Consider the following 19332-nt stretch of genomic DNA (forward strand, 5'->3'; position numbering starts at 1 on the left):
AAACTATAAAATGAAAATATTAGAGAAAATGGTATTTTTCAAGATATAATTAGTAACACTAATATAATTACTGTATTACTTTAACAATCAGAAGTATGATACAAGTATTTGAGATAATTTGGGGAAGAATCAAAGTAGAGGTTTGGTTTTATGCAACAACCCAAAAATGGAGATGCATCATTTGTGAAGTATGAATTGGACCTTGCCCACGTTCTTTAAAGTTGGGCCGTGTAACTTTATTAGCCACGAACGTGTAGTTTGCACCATCACTGGTCTACTTCAATATATAGTCCAGCCCAAATTGATGACTCATGGAGAATTTTTTGGGTAAAAAGGTTTAGGCTACTTTAAGCTATCACCCACTTTAAAGCAATCAATAACAATTTATGTACACTGAATAAATTAATATTACTTCGTATATTTTAGCTCACTTGAGTCACTTCACTAGCTTATCTCTCCATTTTTTTTCAAATTGAATTAAATAAATAAATAAAAATTACGTATAAAATTAAAACCCTCACTCCACTTCAACCATACTCAATGGTTGAACAAGCCATCAATGCGTAATAAGGGATTAAGGGGTGATAAGTCGATAGTGTTATTTAATATAGATTATTGTAGGATCAATGTGTAGAGTTTTTCCTCCATAATAATGGCCAAACATTGAATTAGGGCATGTTCTCATACGTTGAAATTTAGTTCAGTTCAGTTCAGCTCCTAATTTTCTTCTTTTATAAAATATTCATTTCAATTCAGTTCAGCTCAGTTGGACATTACTCATATTCGTCTATAGCCATAATGCACACCATATTCACAAGATCACCCTATTATGTTCACCCTGTTTCTACTTATTCTAAATCTCTTAAGTTCAGCAAAACGCATATAAGATAAATTTAGGAGAAATAAGTTAAGGTTTAACCAACTTTTAATTACAGCTAAAATAAGTTCAATTCTTACCTAATATGCAATGTAGAGTATGATTCCTTACCCTTTCTCTAGTCTTTATAAACTTCGTCCATAAAATAGACCAGATTAACTCATGAGGGAATTTAGCACAAGAATCCAAGTTTCTCAAATTAAGGCCCAATCCAATATCGATATAGTCCGTATCACACAGTATCATTTAAATCAAACAACACAATTCTACTATTTCCCCCAAATCCAAATTCTTTTTCTCTCCACAACAATCACCAATGTCAACCATTTCCACCAACCAAACCACCAAAATCTTCGTCTATGGAACCCTCAAACGAGGCTTCCCAAACCACCATCTTTTAGAAGAACTTACCTCCTCAAACGACGCCGTTTTCCTAGGATGTTACAAAACCCTCAATTTATACCCTCTAGTATGCGGGCCCTTGGGTATCCCCTTCTTGATCAACATTCCCGGGTCGGGTCACCGGGTCATCGGAGAGCTCTACTCGGTATCGGGCCCGGGCCTGGCCCGGTTGGACGAGCTTGAAGGGATCAGTCGTGGACACTACGAGCGGCTTCCTATGGAGGTGGTGACGGATGAGGAAGGTGACCCGCGGGTGACGGGAGCAGAGGGGTATTTTGGGCATCGTAGTTTTGGGGAGGAATTGTGGAATAAAAATGGGAAAGTGGGAATGGAGGAATATTTGGATAAATTAGGGGAGAAATATGTTAGGGTTAAGGATCGAGATGTTGGGTTGAATTTGAAGGATTATATTCTTGAATATCTTCAATCTCATGATCATCAACCATCTAATTGATTTGCATGAGTTATGCAAAAATTAATTGTAATTATTATTATAATTATCTTAATTAATTATGCAGTAAAGTTTAATCTTATTTCCTGTCAAGAAGTTTTTAAAGTATACGAGTACTCTTTAATTAATTATTAACCTGGGTATGTGACGACTCAATCTTGATGAGGGAATTGGTATAATTCTATCAATACAATGTTGATACAAATGAATAAACATTAACTTGATAACGAATTATAACTAAAATCTTCTAATTAATTCGACGGGACAAAGTTGTTTATCATCGTCACTTACGTTCTTATTGTTATGTATTTGTTGTACATTTTCATTTATTAGGTTTATTATGTTTCAAGTTTCAAGTGAGTAGTACTAGCTCTTAATTTAACAGTCTTATGAAGGGTTTACTTTTACCTAGTGAAGTTAATTGCAACAAAAGAATATTTTATATCTCCCAAATAATACCCATTTGTTGCAATTAATCATTAACGGAAGAAGTATGTTTAACAAGTCTCAGTTCTAGCACTTGTTTAACTTGATAACTATCAATACAATGTTGATAAAAATTCAACAATAGTGGAGCATTCAACCCCAAAAAAGCAACCCTCTCACTGTTATTATGCAAGCCCCAAAATCAAGGAGTATCAATAATCCATTACCTCTCTTAAAATGAGTGAACAAATCATATTTATGAACCTAGATTACTCAATACTCACGGAAAAACATGCATACCCCAAAGTCAAAGAGTATCAAATTACCTCCCTTTAATTATGCATGTCTATCAATTAGCTTCCAACTTTGTAGAGTATCAATAAGCAAACGGTTAGTGAAGAAATGGTGATAATCAAATTCAACTCATTGATATTTAATTAAGGCAATCAACCAAATTTGAGTTTTGATCTTTTGAAGCAAAATCGATGAGCCTAGACTTGGAGTCGTACTATAGGAATAAGTGAATAACTCTAACAGGCGTGCTATTAGAAGTGGAACATTGCCAAAAACGTGTTACATCACTGGAGAATGTGGTAAAGAATTCGAGGGGCAGAAATAGTGGCTTGCAAGCTGAGTTGGGAAAGTCATTAGAGGGACAAGTTACAAGTGATCACAAAAGATGTAATTCGGGTATTTAGATAAGGTCTATTCCTGGGGTTGATGCAGTGGCGCCTTCTGATGTGAGAACTAGGAGTGGTCCTGGTTCCACCTCAGGGAATGATGATGAGTCCAAGGGACCGGCCACAATAGCTACTAGAGATGGGTTATCTGCTTAATACAGATAGAACCAAGGAAATTACAAAATCAGATGGATTGCAAGATGCAAAGGTGAAGAATGCTTGTACTTCCCAAGATGACATAAGTTGTAGCTCAGGTGTGCAGGTTAGGTCTATTCCTTCAGTTACCCTTCATCAAAGACCATGGGCCCTTTTGCTTTCATTCCAACTGCCATGGGCCCCTTTGCTCTCATCCCCATTGCCATGAGCCCCGAGCAGGAGATTCCCTTGGACAGAAGCTCTCAAGGTTCAACATTTTTGTTAGAAGTTAATCTAGAAAAATCTAGATGGATAATCTATTGAGTAGTTTAGAAAAATCTAGAATAGGATAGAAAAATCAAGCAAAGGTTTGTATCTAGAAATATCTTATAAAAATATCAAAATTTAGATACAAGTAATATGATATAAGTGTAGAAAAATCTAGAATGTGGGAAACACCACTATAAATATGTTATGTGTGCCTGAATAAGGAGGGAGCTAATCAACATTTAGTATTATATACTCTTGGATCATGGTACTCCCTAGCCAATACACTTGAGTTAATTTGCTTAATTCTTAGGTTATTAAGTTTAAAACCTTGTGTCCGTTCAAAAAAAAAAAAAAAAGTTTAAAACTTTGTGTTATTTTGCTAAAATAATATGTCATTCACTTATTTACTTCAACCTCATCCATAAAAAAACATGTACTTTATCTAAAAAATTATATATATATATATATATATATATAATAACATATGTATAAATTGATTTAATAAGAAATTCACATCAAAATACACATTAATTTTATAAATGCATAGTACAACGAAAAGATCAATGTTGAAAAAAAACAATATACAAATATAAAATAACATATACTTATTTTAAAAATTACATGTATAGCATATAATTTGTCCCAATCAAAAGAGCCATTTGCTCTCATTCCCACTGCCATGAGCCCCTATGCTCTCATCCCATTGCCATGAGCCCCGAGCAGAATATCCCCTTGGACAGAAGCCCTCAAAGTTTAACATACTCGACTCAATTGTTTGTTAGAATTTAATCAATATAGAGGGGAAATCTAGTGAGTAATCTAGAAAAATATAGAATAAGATAGAAAAATCAAGAGAAGGTTTGTATCTAGAAATATCTGAAAAATTTAGATACAATTAATATGATATAAGTGTAGAAAAATGTAGAAGGTGGGAAACACCACTATAAATATGTTATGTGTGTCTCAGTAAAGAGAGAGTTAATCAACAATTAGTATTATACTATTATAGCACCCGTGCGATTAGAGGTGGTTATTGGACAGGGTAGCCCAATGATAATAGGGTCAAGGCCAATCTTATAGGGCTTTTAATGGACAAGGCTATTAATGGACAGAGCCCTTATTGGGTAGGGTCAATATAGGGTCAACATGTTTTTCTAATTTAGTTGATAAAGAAAATACATAATGTAAAAATAATTATATAGATTAATTTGTATTCATATGTATTTAATAATGGTTTGTCCAATATTTATTTTAATTGATATTTTGTAGGCCAGCCCATTATCGACCCGCAGCCCGCATTGTCCCGACCCTATATTGACCCTGTAAAATATGACCCTCTTTGATCCCGACCCGCACCGACCCTGACCCGACCCGCCCAATAACCAGTTCTACGTGCGATACACGAGTTATTAATAATTTTCATTTCTATCTCGCATAAAACCTTAAATTAATTGAATAATAGGTTAGTTCCCGTGCCATGCACGATAGTTTTCAATATTATTATTGAACTATCTTGTAATTAGTTTTTTATAAACAAAAAAATTTAAATTTTAAAATTAGACAAATTTAGATCAAAGTGAATGATTATGAAAGAAATTTTAAATATAAAATGATGTAAGAACTAAAGATTTTTTTTTTTTTAAAAAAAAAAAAAAAAAATCTTTAAGCTACATTATAAAGATTTGACATATATTTGCAATACATAATCGTATATAATAGATCGAACACCTAATTACTTAGCTTGTTACCTGATAGATATTATAGGATTACTATAATATTTGTCACACAGCTAGGATATACCATGGTTTGAAACAAACTCCCTAAGCTTGGTACCAACCTTTTGCAAATTTTCTGATCAACTTGGGTTTTGTCATTGCTAAAAGTGACAACTCTCTTTTTAATTTCCGGCAGGGTGATGATATGGCATATTTGCTTCTATATGTTGATGATATTATTCTAGCTACCTCGTCTGACAGGTTGCATACAGGGATCATCTTTCAGTTGTAAATTGAGTTTCCTATGTCTGACTTGGGGCCTCCGAGTTAATTTTTAGGGATTGCAGTAACCCGTACTCCCTCTTATTTGCTACTTTCACAGGAAAAGTATGCAGAAGAGATTTTAGAGCGTGCATGTATGGCCTCTTGTAAACCTGCAGCCACTCCAGTTGACACTAAGTCCAAGCTTAGTGCAGATGCAGGACCACCTTTTCGGGATCCTAATTTGTATCGCAGTTTAGCAGGTGCTCTTCAATATCTCACTATCACCATGCCAGATAATGCCTATGCGGTACAAAAGGTGTGTCTATTTATGCATGATCCACGGGAACCTCATTATGAGGCATTGAAACGCATTCAGCGTTATGTTACATTTATATCCGACTGTTTCTCATCGATTGATTACTTACACTGACTTTGACTGTGACTGGGGAGGTTGTCCCGATACCCGACGATCTACATTGGGCTATTGTTGTTTCCTTGGGACAACCTCGTGTCTTGGTCATCCAAGCGTCAGCATACTTTGTCTAAATCGAGTGTAGGATCAGAATATCAAGGCGTCGCAAATGTTTTCTCTGAGGCGTGTTGCAGCTCCATAATCTTTTACTTGAGTTACATTGTCCGCTGTGGTATTTTGCCACCACCGCCGTGCTAATCTGCCACCACCGCCGTGCTGTTCTGCCGCCACCACCCTGCTGTCCACCACCGCAATCTGAAGCAAAAATGGAAAAACAAAATAAAAATCAAAAATCAAAAAGCGAATGATCTAAAAACACGAAAGACCTAAAAAATTAGATAAAAAAATCGAACAATCTAATAAGGAAAGATCTAATTTAGATAAAAAAAAATTCAAAAACTTTAAAAAAAACTCAAAAACGAACCCAGAAATTAAAATCCAAAAAAAAAAACGAACCCAGAAATTTAGAACTATAAACGAAGCCTAACCAATTTAGAACTCAAAAACATCAAAAAAAAAAAAAATCATAAATCTAACTGATTCAAAGCAAAACATAATCCAACAACCCAGAATTTCATATAGAAGATGAAATTTGAAGAGGAAAAAAAACTAGATTAGAATTCTAACCATAAGAGGAGAGAGGAAGGGCTGCTCGATGGTGCTCGGCGTCAGTGGTCGGTGTGGGCTGCTCGGTGGTGCTCATTGTCGGTGATAAGAGGAGAGAGGAAAGGAGATGAGAAAGGAAGGAGGACGATAAGGGAAAAGGGAGAGAGGAGAGAGAAGTGAGGCATGACGGGGAAATTCAAATTAGTTGAGAAATGAGAGGAGAGAGAGACGTGCGGCGTGAGAAAGAGGGAAGAGAGGAGAGAGAGTGTGAGAAATAGGGGGTTTATTTTTTAGGGTTTTTTTAGCAAATTGGAAGCGGTTCACCCAAAACCGCTTCTTTTTTGTAATAAGTGGTTTTTTTCTTGGGAGTGTATTTTTGGGTTTTTGGAAGCGGAATTGGAAAACCACTTCCAATTTAGGGCTGCCAATTTATTTTATTCTACTAGTGTGGATATTCATTTTGTTCGAGAAAAGGTTGCTTTGGGACAAGTTCGGGTGTTGCATGTTCCTTCTAGATATCAGTTTGCGGACATTTGCACTAAAGGCCTACCACGAGAATTATTTCTGGATTTTAGGTCCAGTCATAGCGTACGCTGTCCTCCAGCTACGACTGCGGGGGGGTGATAGATATTATAGGATTACGCTAATATTTGTCGTAGAACAAGGATATATTTGTATTCTTATCATATTAGGTTTCCTAAGAAGATTAGGACTAGTCTTGTATCACTATATATATTAATCAATGGTACACACTCCAATCGGAGGAGTTTTCCCGAAATCTAACATTACCAAAAGTGAGTAAACTATAACGTTAATTAAGTATGATATTTAAATAAAAGATATCAAATAATGATACAATCAAGATGATACTAAGTAAATCGATCATGTAGATAGATTTCAACAACTTATGTTCATCTTTGTCATGCACTAAGCCACTAACTTCTAATTTTCTAAACTTCAATGATTTATGTATCATATTATAGAATCATAGAGCAACTAATTGACATGTGTCGCTCGTTTACTGCTCATATCACATTTATATAAGCCCCAAGTGGTCGTATCAGGTATAAGCATAGATGCTTATTATCTTCAAGTTTACAATTTATCAGCAAAAATCAAATTTTCTCCCTGTCGAATCTGGAATATAATCTGATTTTGCCTTGGATCAACATCTAATGCTGTTTTGCCGATTTGGAAAATAATTATTTAATGAACTGATTCCATTAACGTTGCATTAAGCTACAATTGATTCAATTCAACATACTGTATAAATAACAACTGTAAAATATACAAAAAATAACACGTTAAACCTCAAACCAGTTAAGAATAATGCTAGCATATACTCCAAAATTTTAATTTTTAAATTCACAATTGTATTGGAGATAAAATACACATAGTAGTATTTCTTGTACAATTGCATGATTAAATAAGCAAACACAATTCACATTTTAGTTACTACCTCTGTTAACTATTATTTGCAACAAAGAAATATTTTATATCTCACAAATAATACGAGTAATTAAAGGTATTTTGTACTACCTCTGTTAACTATTATTTGCAACAAAAGGGTATTATTTGTGAGATATAAAATATTTCTTTGTTGCAAATAATAGTTAACAGAGGTAGTACAAAATATCTTTAATTACTCGTATTATTATACATTTATAGTGTATATGACCTATTAATTACTCTGTTAGGGATGACCATGGAGATTAGAAGACCCATTACCTTTACAAAAATATTATATGCTGGACTAGTTTTAAAGTATGATATTATATGTCACGCAGTGATCGAATTTTAAATTCTAACCTAGCTAAGAGATTATAGATGGCTAGACTTCATTCTCGTGTGTTACATTCACTAGAATAACATAGACTTTTGATTACACATATATAATCCATTCATGAACCAAGAGGTCATATTATCATTAGAGGCGCAAAGTTTGGAAATGAAATCCCCTTATCCTCTATCCACTTTCAAGGATCATACTGTAATGACCGAGATCGACTATCTGTCGACATAAGAGAATAAGAGATCCAGGCCACCACGATTTGATCCGTATTTGTACAAAAATGAAAAATATAATCCATTTATGAGTTATGTGAGATTGTGACACAATTAAGATTAAGGACTCATGGTGCAGTGTATGTTGTGAACTTGTGATGAGTGAATGAGTGAGACCACTTACATAAAGTAGTAAAAAGATGCTATGTAACTTTCTTGAATTTGTGTTAAAAAAAAAAAAAAAAAAAAAAAAAAAAAAAAAAATTCTTGAATTGGCCTTTTCATGCTTTGAAGAGCCAAGTTTGTTAATCGCAAAAATTGTAAGAATAAATATCTGCTAATGCAGCAACATACATAAATAGACAACAAGAGTATAATTAATCATGTCATATTTTATTAATTAGGTGATATGTGACTTAGTAACAGTGCATTTGTTTTGTGCTTGCTTGCCTAAAGCATGAATTAAAAAGGAGCCCGCAAAGCAAGAAAAAGAGAAAATTTGATTTATATAATTCATAGAATTAGTCATTATCTCATGGATCATGACTAATTAAATACTTGGAATAAAGACTAAGACCTTAATATAATTAATTCTTTCATTAGGTTTATATGGGGTAATTAAGAACGAAGCAACGACATCGACAAAGCATGAGCGATTGCGTAACGTTAAGCTAATTTAATCAAAGCAGCTGATGATGTGTATTCCACAACCAATAAGCCATACTCAATACCAAGCAAAGCTTGGTCTAGTGGTAAGATTGTCACCTTCCAACTATGAGGTTAGGGGTAGGGGGTTCAATCCCCACTAGGGACACTTTGAGGGTGGGGATCCCTTACCCTTTTCCTCGCTCTCAAAATGTCTGACCCGTAAATAATGGACCAAAAAAACCGTGAGAATTGAGATACGATTAGGGTCTTTCTCCTTACTTTGGAGAAAAAAAAAAAAAAAACAACTCAATTCCACTCTATCTTAATATGGAATATATATAGGTAGGACGTGTGGGGTCTTACTTAGCTGGATACCACGACTCTATATCACTTTCTTATTTTTAAAATATGTCTATCTGTTTCTAAATACTCATGCATACATACTCTATAGTCATTTTCGACTTATAAGCTTAAGTTTTACTGTATAATACAAAACAATAATAATTTGTAATAAAACTTTACGAAGATATATACAAAGTATTGGAATCTATAATGTGTCTAACAATATGATTCAATGACTTCTATGATTAGATATAATTTATTACTTATGTATTTAATTAGTTGATTGTGATATTGCTTTAGCAAGATACTCCTATATAAAACTTTATTAAAGTTCAATATATTCGGTCTTCCATTAAAATAAACCTCTTATACCTCTATGATCACCTTTCTTTATGTCTATATAAAGAGGCACCCTAAGACTTAGCTTCAATTCTTATATGATCGCTCTTTCGCTAAGGTAACCAATTTATTTGCCTAAATTAAAGCATCATATTATGAAGCCATCAAAGTTCTCTTGTGACGCTTCCTTAGTTCACGAGTGGAAGAGTGTCATCGGAGAAGAGCTCAAGCATGTTCACGAGGTGGCTATGGTGTCCATGGTAAGAGATACTAATAAAGATATTAATAATAAACATCGCGTTCCTCCTCCATCATCTGCAAGACGAAAATTTAACATACATAATAACGAAGATCCAATTCGAGTAATTATGTTTTTAGGGCCTTGGAGTCACACTTAATTAGGTCCTTTAAACTAAAAACATAATATATTTGCGTACAATCTTATCTCATGAATCAATTATATATGGATCTTGAGATGAATTGAGTAATCTATCTCATGCTACTAGTTGGCTATGATGATATGATTAGCCTAAAATCGATGAGATTGATGTACAAATTCATGTAGCATGGTTTGCATGAGATCGAGGATGTTATGTATCGATCAAGATGAATGTATATACTCAGCTGATGTCGTACAATCCATGAAACTTATATGTATATCTTTTGGTTGCTTAGCTTAGCTTGAGTATGTACTACATGAACAAAAACTATCACTCGATCAAGTGAAGTTTGTTGATAAATAATGCAAAATGATATTTGAGCTATGATTTTGTACATGATTTATATATTGTTATTTGTACTTAGCTTTTACATACTTGGAACCTTTTTACTTTTCAATTTACATCAACAATTCGATCATTTTAGAGTAGAGATCTATATTATGAATAGGAATTCGGTTGATTTATCAAGAATTAAAGCTTGATAAACTAAAGAAACATGTATATCATAATTTGTAACAACAATTACTTCTTATAACAAAAACAAATCGATCATATATATGGCTAACTTGATGTTAATGAATAGGAGTATCATTTGAAGCTTAACTTAATTATTTTGTTTTTTCTTAAATAATAATAATAATAATAATAATAATAATAATAATAATAATAATAATAATAATAATAATAATAATAATAATAATAAAAGATTAGAAATACAAGAATTATAAATAGTTTACGATGATGGTATAAGGAAAAGCTCATCACTTCCTCTACTATAGTCACTCCTATGTCCCTCTTTAATTTCTCTTATCTTTTTGGATCTATTTTCATCTGGTGGGTTGGTGATGGGAAGTTTGAGCATTTTCAATAGGATAAGGTGGAGCCATATCCCTACACTGTTTTTTTTGGGTACTTATCAACTCTAGTCCAAGAAATAATGGAGAAATGTATCCATCAATTTAGCCATTTGTCCATTATGAATTTATGATCGAATATGATGCTCTAACTTATTCTATTTTGTACGGAGTAGTAAGTAATTATGTTCAAAAATATTGTTCAAAATTCTGATTTAATAAGTGTTTTCGAATTAAGTATTTAAGAGTTCTTTGTCCAATACATTAAGAGTACTATTTTGTCATATCTAAGAGATAATGAGATATGAGTTCGAGGAATCATAGGATCATCTATCAATGTTTTAGTATCATGTTATAGTGTTACTCGATACTATTCTTGGATGAGGTCATAAGTTAAGTTTTGAGTTATGCTTGAATGCTTGATTCAACTTACTAGTGAGATGGACTTCTATAAAAATAAGACGTTTAAAGTAATATAGAACTATAATTTTTTTAACAGACAAAATAAGAAATTTATTAATTTAGCATAGTTGGTCAAAGTAATATACTCCTCACTTTGGACATATGTTTTGTTATCTTCTATATCTAGGATATCCTTGTCTTTTACAGTTTTATGAGAACGTATGCAAGTGGGGTTGATGGTAGGGACATATTACCAAATAAGGAAATGAAACCATGCATCTTTAAGGGGCATTCAAATATAAAATATGAAGCAAATAAATAGGGACATAGGAGATATTTGATTTGCACCAAACAATAGTCAATAATAAAATAAATTTATAAACATGAGAAACCAAAAGAAAAGACAATAGAGCTTTAAAAACACAAGTATTTACATAGTTTGATCAAGAGATACCTTCCACAAGTGAGAATAGAGAGCTTTACTATATCTTCATTAATTGGAGAAAAGCAAACAAGGAGATTTTTAATGTGGTTTAATAATATTATCACTAAATTGTTTCTTTTATATCAAAATCAAACCTTAATAATACCCTAAATTATGTCCCAATCGATAACCTTACAGTCATCATGACTCATGAGCAACATTGAAAGCTAAACAGTTTCAGGGAACATCTAACCAAGGCAGGCGGGCGCGGCTGCGAGGGCCCCAAATTGTAAGCCCAATATATGTACAAAAGTAAATATTTTTTTTTTTTTTTTTGTAAGGGGCATTAATTTGATACGGAGTATTTATCTTTTTAAATCAACGACTAACAAAACTAGTTTCATACTACTTCAAGTTAAAAAAATATTAAAAAAAAACTATTTGCATAGTAATTCATATTTCGTTTTTTATGAGTATTGATGAATTTTCCTTTAGAAGTATATTTAAACTTAAGCCGGGCTAAACAAATATGAAATATAATAACAAATGTTGCGTTAAAGTATGGATTTTTTTGTATACCCAAAGAGTTTTTTAAAAGAAAATAATTTAGTTAATTATGGCCTAATTTTTATGTTCGTCCATAAAAATCTTAGAAATCGAGCCTTACCAAATCATGCAAACATGGAATTGAAAATATTGATAATTTTTGTGTCAAAAAAAATATCGATAATTTCCGTTGGGTTTACCTAAAGGTTGTACCTGAGAAATGTTTGGTTGAACAATTGAGCATTCCTCTTGGATCATATGGCTCCCTTGCTTGATTTCAAGGCACGGTCTGATCTGTTTATTATTTAAAATGCAGAATAGACCAAACCTAATCAGACTAGATCGAACTAGACCACACCGTAAAAAACCAACCGAGTCTTGAATAAGTAAACCTACTCGGACGGGTTAATTTCCTCCCCCGTCTTGCTGCCTGACCACGTGTTATGCGGAATGACATATTTACCCCTTCTAAAAGCCTCTTACACATCGAAGACAAATTATATCCAAAACTAAGCTCCGTGCATCACTTCTGAAGAATCAACCGCATATTCAGATAGATTCAATCAAAATGTCTGCAAAAATTATCGACGGAAAAGCCATTGCTCAGACTATTCGATCTGAAATCGCCGATGAAGTTCGTCTTCTCTCTCAAAATCATGCTAAGGTATCTTCTTTTTCATTTTTTTGGGATTTATTATTGTTACTGTTTAATTTATTGTTCAATTGTCCACATTTTTCTCCAATTGATTTCAATTCTGTATTAATGCTGAGTAATCTGTTTATATGAATTCATCATTTTGGTTGCTATGTTATGAGGATTGCAAAAAATGTTAAATTATGAGTATGCTAATTAAGTAAATTGTCGGATTGAATAGAAATTCAGGTATTTTAAGAGCTTGATATGTGGTGGAAATTTGGTATTGACCTAATTTTGTAAGTGTTGAAATTTGTATATTTCAGACTCATATAATTGAGTAGCTACAATTCTACAAAAGCCAATGGATTATGATATGCAGTATCATAGAATACTAGTTTAGGGTTGCTAAATTTGATTATGATACGTTGTTTATACTATAATTTGTGAATCTTGCTAGCATTTCGATACTGTAAGTAGATGATCAATGCAGAAATGATTACCACTAAGCATGCAAGGCATTAGGGACTAGGGAGTAGAGTGGAAGTTCCCAAATTACCGGGGTGTTGGGTTTTTTTCGATTTGATTAGCAATTGTTGTAACAACAATCTCTGAGGTAGATGGGTAATGTATTTTAGGAGAATTGGGTTTGTACTTGGCTAATTCGTTTTTTGCACTTTTGTGTGGTCAGTTGGTCACAGTTTCTATGCACCATTCAGAGGATGACTGCCAAAAATTATACTGGTATTAGGACTACTACGAATCCTGGGTTTTAGGACTAAGAGAGTTGCTGCAATCTCGAGGCATACTACGAATTTTAATGAGGAATCGTGCCATATACACTTGTAGTTCTGGGTGATTTTATTAGGGTTCTTTCTAAATGTTTGTGGCAATGCATAGTAGGTAGAATAAGTGGTGGCAAAAATCATTAGAGAAAGACTCTTAGTTGGTTGTGGAGATGGTTTATCATACTTTTACACATGATATCCTGCATAGTATCTATGGTGTTGTAACAGCAAAACTGTTAAACTGTTTATTGCCTTGCTGTTAGGATTTAAATTACTGTTGTTGAGTTTGTCTTGCTTCCTCTAGCAGTAGAAGGAGAGATTACTGAACCCAAAACAATACGATAAAACTAGAAAATTTATTTTGGGCCTTGCAGTTGACAGTTGGAATGGAGATTTCCTATTGAACTACACAATGTGTAATTATTATGTAGTTCAACGCTGGGAGAGAAATAGCCAGAGCCAGACTTTTTAAAGATTGCTGATGTAGGAAATAACTTAAATTTGTAAAGTGTCTATACAGATTTTTTTTGTGCCTTATCTCGGGTCTTCTTTTCGTTACCATCATTGTTTAGTATTCAGCTACTAAATTGTTCTCTTTAGTACTAGTACAAGGCTACAAGAGCTAGTGCACATAAGAAAGACGGGCAATCCTGATCTTGCTATGTTGTTTACTTATAAATTTGTTGTAGCTGAAATGGTTATTAGTTTTACTTGCATAATTCTATCGTTGTTTAGTTGTTATTTACTCTGAACATGTATTGCAGCTTTCTCCATTTACTTCTTCCCCACATAAAGAACGGTTTTTTTTTTTTTTTTTTTTTTTTTTTTTTTTTTTTTTTTTGGTACGAAGGATGTTTGTTCACCCCTTTATCGTGGATTGAAATTATGTCATGCATGCTTAATTTGTACAGGTCCCTGGACTGGCAGTAGTCATCGTGGGCAACAGGAAGGATTCTCAAAGCTATGTGAATATGAAAAGGAAAGCATGTGCTGAGGTGGGGATCAAGTCCTTTGACATAGACCTTCCTGAGCAAGTTTCAGAGCCTGAATTGATTGCCAAGGTTCATGAGTTAAATGCAAATCCCGAAGTACATGGTTCGTTATTTTTGTAAGCAAACTTGATACAGTTTTCGTGCATATTGAATTTTATTCTTCTTTATTCTTGTTGCTCACTAGTTTACTTCTTTTCTTATTGGCACTTTTCAGGTATACTTGTTCAGCTTCCATTGCCCAAACATATAAATGAAGAAAATGTTTTAAGTGAAATAAGCATTGAGAAGGATGTAGATGGTTTCCATCCTCTGAACATTGGAAAACTTGCAATGAAAGGCAGAGACCCCCTCTTCCAGCCTTGTACACCAAAGGTGATTGATTCAATTTCTAATTGGTTCTTTCAACATTGAACTTAATTTTTTGTACAATGGGCACTGTCCAGATCTTTGGGCTTACAGAAATTCATTTTTGACAGGGCTGTCTTGAGCTTCTGTCTCGAAGCGGCATCAGTATAAAAGGCAAGAAGGCAGTTGTTGTAGGTCGTAGTAATATTGTTGGATTGCCGGTTTCACTACTCCTCTTGAAAGCAGATGCAACCATTAGTATTGTCCACTCTCGTACAACTGATCCTGAAAGCATAATTCGTGAAGCTGACATCGTCATTGCTGCAGCAGGACAAGCCATGATGGTATATAAGATCTCTTCTCCCCTTCTGCTGCTTGCTTGTTTGATAATTGTGACCAGTAGTCTCAGACTTGCTACTTTATCTCCTTCATTTTTCTTTCCTTTTATTATTATGAAGAAAGGAAAGAAGTTTTATTGCATATAAAAAGGAACCCTAACTAACTGAAGTCATTGGGGAGAGATTAATTTCTAGGAACAGCCTTTAAGCCCTTTTTGATACCCAATGAATAGAATCAATAGATATACTCTGTAGTCTGTACAACCCAACTAACTAATTTATAGGTTCTCAGACCAAGTAATCACATATGTTATGCATAATTATTCGGCTCCATAAAGCTTCATCTCTGTGAGTCCTTATGCTGTGCAATGCTCATCTTTTGAGCCCATTGCATTCAAATTTTGAGGCCATCCACGGGCATATTTTTCCAGCTAACATAGAATATGCTCTTAATATCAAGCCAAAATTGCTATAAGCAGACCGTACTGGAGTTTATCTAAGCTTTCAATGTTTTCCACAAAGGCACAAAGTACAAGAAATTTAAATCATAGACCTTTCTGCAGCTTTAGTCTGTCAAGCATAGTTAGCCAGCACCAAGAAAAAACTACGCTTTGGAATACTATCCCTGTATCACTTCCTACTTCCCAGCATGCCAACATATTTTACTATGCACTTGAATAGCCTCTTTTTTCTAGCCAGTTGATCCAACTAATTATTTCCTATTATCCTTGATACCAGTTAGTATACCAAGAATCCCCAGCCACAAGTATTTATATTCAGCTCAGCTAGCATGCGTTGGAGTTCGCTACCTCCGCTAATATGACCCCTGAAATTAAATGGGACTGATCCATATGTTTGGGCCATGTGCCCAACATACTTATTCATGGGCCACGCTTGTCACGTTCCATTTTAAAACAGTCTATTCCAAACATACTTACCCATGGGCCGTGGCTGATCAGTCTGTAGTCCCAGAGTTTTCTGCCTTTTTGCCCAGCAACCAAGCTCCCTAACAATTGGAAGAGGCCTCAAGCTTATTGGTTTTCCATTGTGCAAATATATTCAACACACCATTTATAACATACGAGAATATTATAGGGGCTACTCTGGTTGTAATGAAGAGTAATTCAGACAATGATTTACCTGCCCTGAATCCCAATAAAGTTTTCAGTCAGATTACTGGAGTTTATTATTCCTAGATTTTTCACTTGTCATCGGCAATACTTTCCTAGTAAATTCAGTGATAATTTTTATCTTTATGCTTGCTGCAATCTAGTGAAACTATATGAGAGCAATAGGTTCTGCCTTTACCTTTAATAAGAGCTTTATTATCTGCCCAGTTCCCACTGGTTAACATGTGCAAATCTTCCCCTGAAGAAGTTTAAGCTACCTTGTTTCTATTTCTGTATTTTATCTATTTATTTATTTGTTTGATTTTATTTATCTTCCTCTAATTTCAGATTAAAGGTGACTGGATCAAGCCTGGTGCTGCTGTGATTGATGTGGGGACAAATGCAGTGGATGATCCAAGTAAGAAGTCAGGTTACCGTCTTGTGGGGGATGTTGATTTTCATGAAGTTAGTAAAGTAGCAGGATGGATTACTCCTGTCCCTGGAGGTGTTGGACCCATGACTGTAGCCATGCTTTTGAGAAATACTCTGGATGGTGCCAAACGTGTGATCAGGCAATGAGCACCTCTCATCAAGGCATGCCCCATGCTATTCCTCCTATTAAGAGTTCAATAGAAATTTGTCTGTGATTATCTGGTTCTGGTTTTGGTTCTGTTGATTTCGCTCATGTTTCATAACAGTATTACATTTAGACTCTTGTTGAAGTATCATATCTTTCACAAGTAGAGTGGTGCTGTCTGTATTGTTAGGGATCAGTATCCTGTTCAGGGAATAAATTGTGTAATTTCTGAAGAATGTGATATTACATGATGTATTTGTTTCTCTTGATGTAATGCTGTCCTTAGCAATGCTCTTAGATAGGAAAAATTAAATTTGAAATAATAAATTTAACAAACCAAACTTTGAATGTCAAAACTCCGGGGTTCTGCCTTGTATATATTTGCAATAGGATGAAAAAGATCCAATTGCTGTGATCTATCATAAGTCTCAAGTCTCAATTCCTTTCCAAAATCAAGTAAAAATCAATTAACCCTGTACGCCAGAACTATCCAAAGAAAGTCGATCCTTCAAAAATCCAAATGCCCCGGGGCATAGTAATAAACTAATAATGTCCATGCGAAGCTGAATATCGCATATTTTCTTCTTTATTATAGCGACCATTGAAGACTTTGCCATCAACACTATCCTTGCTTTTCTAGAAGTGAGACTTGAGAGTGGGTGTAACAGCTAAATGGATATAAGCATAATGTCTGATGTTGAGTAGTACTGGATGAAAGTGGGTCACTATGGAAAACCAAGAACAGTGTGGTCAATTTTGGGATGTACTTTGTTATAATGATGTTGGAAGCTCATAAAAATCTCCCTTCAATAATAAATCACCATCAAAATTACAAATTCAAGCTTCCAATCAAGTATCTTAGTGTTTTGCCAAATTCTCTCATCTCTTGCTAATCACATTTTGGGAGTTGCAAGTTGGAATGTGGTACCCTGTGTTTCCAGGGGGGTAAGGTTAATCCTATCCTCCAGTTTTCCCTCAAAAAATCCTTCTTTAATGTATAGACTTCCTGAACTCGTCGGATCTCGTGAACTAGTTAAACAAAACCATGCAGCGAATTCTGCTCACCCATCCATCTCATATAGTAGAAATATTGTTTCTGATAAACCACACTATATAACTTTTTATCTGTGGACATTCTAGGCTTCCTGGATAATGTTGTCTAAATATTAAGGCTCACAATTACTATTTTGCTCTGCCGATTAGGATATTTAATCAAGGTAATCTAGTTTGGGAACAGAAGGGAATAGGTCCATCTTAAAACAACGCTGACATTCCTTAGCTTGTGAGGTCAATTCATCAAAGAATTTGGACAGGCTTACAGGAGTAGTATACTATTTTACTTCTTGCTCTTGGTTTTAACATTGCCTCTCTAGAATGACACCTTACAAATGGATCATCCAGAACATGTTCAGTTCGAGTTGTTATGTTTGGATCATATTAGGATGATGACTCATTTGATCCTATTTTGAATCTCTTCTACAATTCCGTTTATAATATTGAATATTTTGAGTTTGTTAAGATCGTATTCTCGGATATGACTCAGTTTTCCCAAGTCTATCTATACTGAATTGGAAGTGTGATAAGAGACTTTTGTTAGCTTTGATCACATTTCTAAATGCTTATTGCTATGCCCCCACTACCAAAAAGGGAAGGAATTGGGTATTTTCGTGGGCCTAGGTGTAGTGTACTACTGTTCCACAATCCCAGCATAAAAGTTGCGGTCCTCACTACTCAAGTCCTCAGTCTTTGAATGTAAGTAGTGCATATGAGAAGCAACTTGAACCCCACCTTAGCTAGTTGGGAGTTTGCTAGCTGATATCGCTTGAAATATCAAGAGGATTCATTTCCACCCTTATTCTAGCATTCAATATTTGGATTTTAGTCTTAATTAATTCATGCCATCTCTAATCATATGTAGTTTTGTAGGTGTAAAACGGAGAAGGAATAGTTTTATTCATTGGGAAAATCAAGCCACACTTGGGCCATGTTTGGTTTGATGTAAAAGGTTTTCATGGAACATGATTTTTCCATTTTTTCCCATTTTCTTTTGTTTGGTTTGTCAAGGGGTGGAAAGTAATTTTTTCAAGGGTGGAAAATTTCATCCTTAATGATGGAAAACATTTTCCTTCCCGAAATAAGGGAAGTTACATTTTCCTCTCTCTTCCTTGCCTCCTTTTTTACTTCCCTCTCATTCATCCTTACATTTCCACTCCTATTTTTTATTTTTCTTGAACTTTTATTGTTTGCAACCA

The 19332-nt window shown here is 34.2% G+C and overlaps 2 protein-coding genes and 1 long non-coding RNA gene across 3 annotated transcripts; 2 read left to right on the forward strand and 1 right to left on the reverse strand.

Annotated features, from left to right (window-relative positions):
• Positions 1–1054: 1054 nt before the first annotated feature.
• On the forward strand, positions 1055–1812 carry LOC110729990 (putative gamma-glutamylcyclotransferase At3g02910). Its single transcript, XM_021909776.1, has one exon. The coding sequence runs from the start codon at positions 1194–1196 to the stop codon at positions 1731–1733; it is 540 nt and encodes a 179-aa protein (XP_021765468.1). The 5' UTR covers positions 1055–1193; the 3' UTR covers positions 1734–1812.
• A 3714-nt stretch (positions 1813–5526) lies between these two features.
• Positions 5527–6540, reverse strand: LOC110730176. Its single transcript, XR_002513008.1, has 2 exons — positions 6320–6540; positions 5527–5947 (listed from the first exon to the last, which is right to left on the reverse strand). It is a non-coding gene; the product is annotated as an uncharacterized LOC110730176 (long non-coding RNA).
• Positions 6541–12781: 6241 nt separating this feature from the next.
• On the forward strand, positions 12782–17350 carry LOC110730177 (bifunctional protein FolD 2-like). Its single transcript, XM_021909954.1, has 5 exons — positions 12782–12961; positions 14631–14814; positions 14926–15083; positions 15188–15400; positions 16852–17350. Exons 1-5 carry the CDS (start codon positions 12866–12868, stop codon positions 17080–17082), a joined length of 882 nt encoding a protein of 293 aa, XP_021765646.1. The 5' UTR covers positions 12782–12865; the 3' UTR covers positions 17083–17350.
• The last annotated feature ends 1982 nt before the right edge of the window (positions 17351–19332 follow it).

The sequence above is a fragment of the Chenopodium quinoa genome, unplaced genomic scaffold (assembly GCF_001683475.1).
Source record: "Chenopodium quinoa cultivar QQ74 unplaced genomic scaffold, ASM168347v1, whole genome shotgun sequence".
Classification (NCBI taxonomy): Eukaryota; Viridiplantae; Streptophyta; class Magnoliopsida; order Caryophyllales; family Amaranthaceae; genus Chenopodium; species Chenopodium quinoa.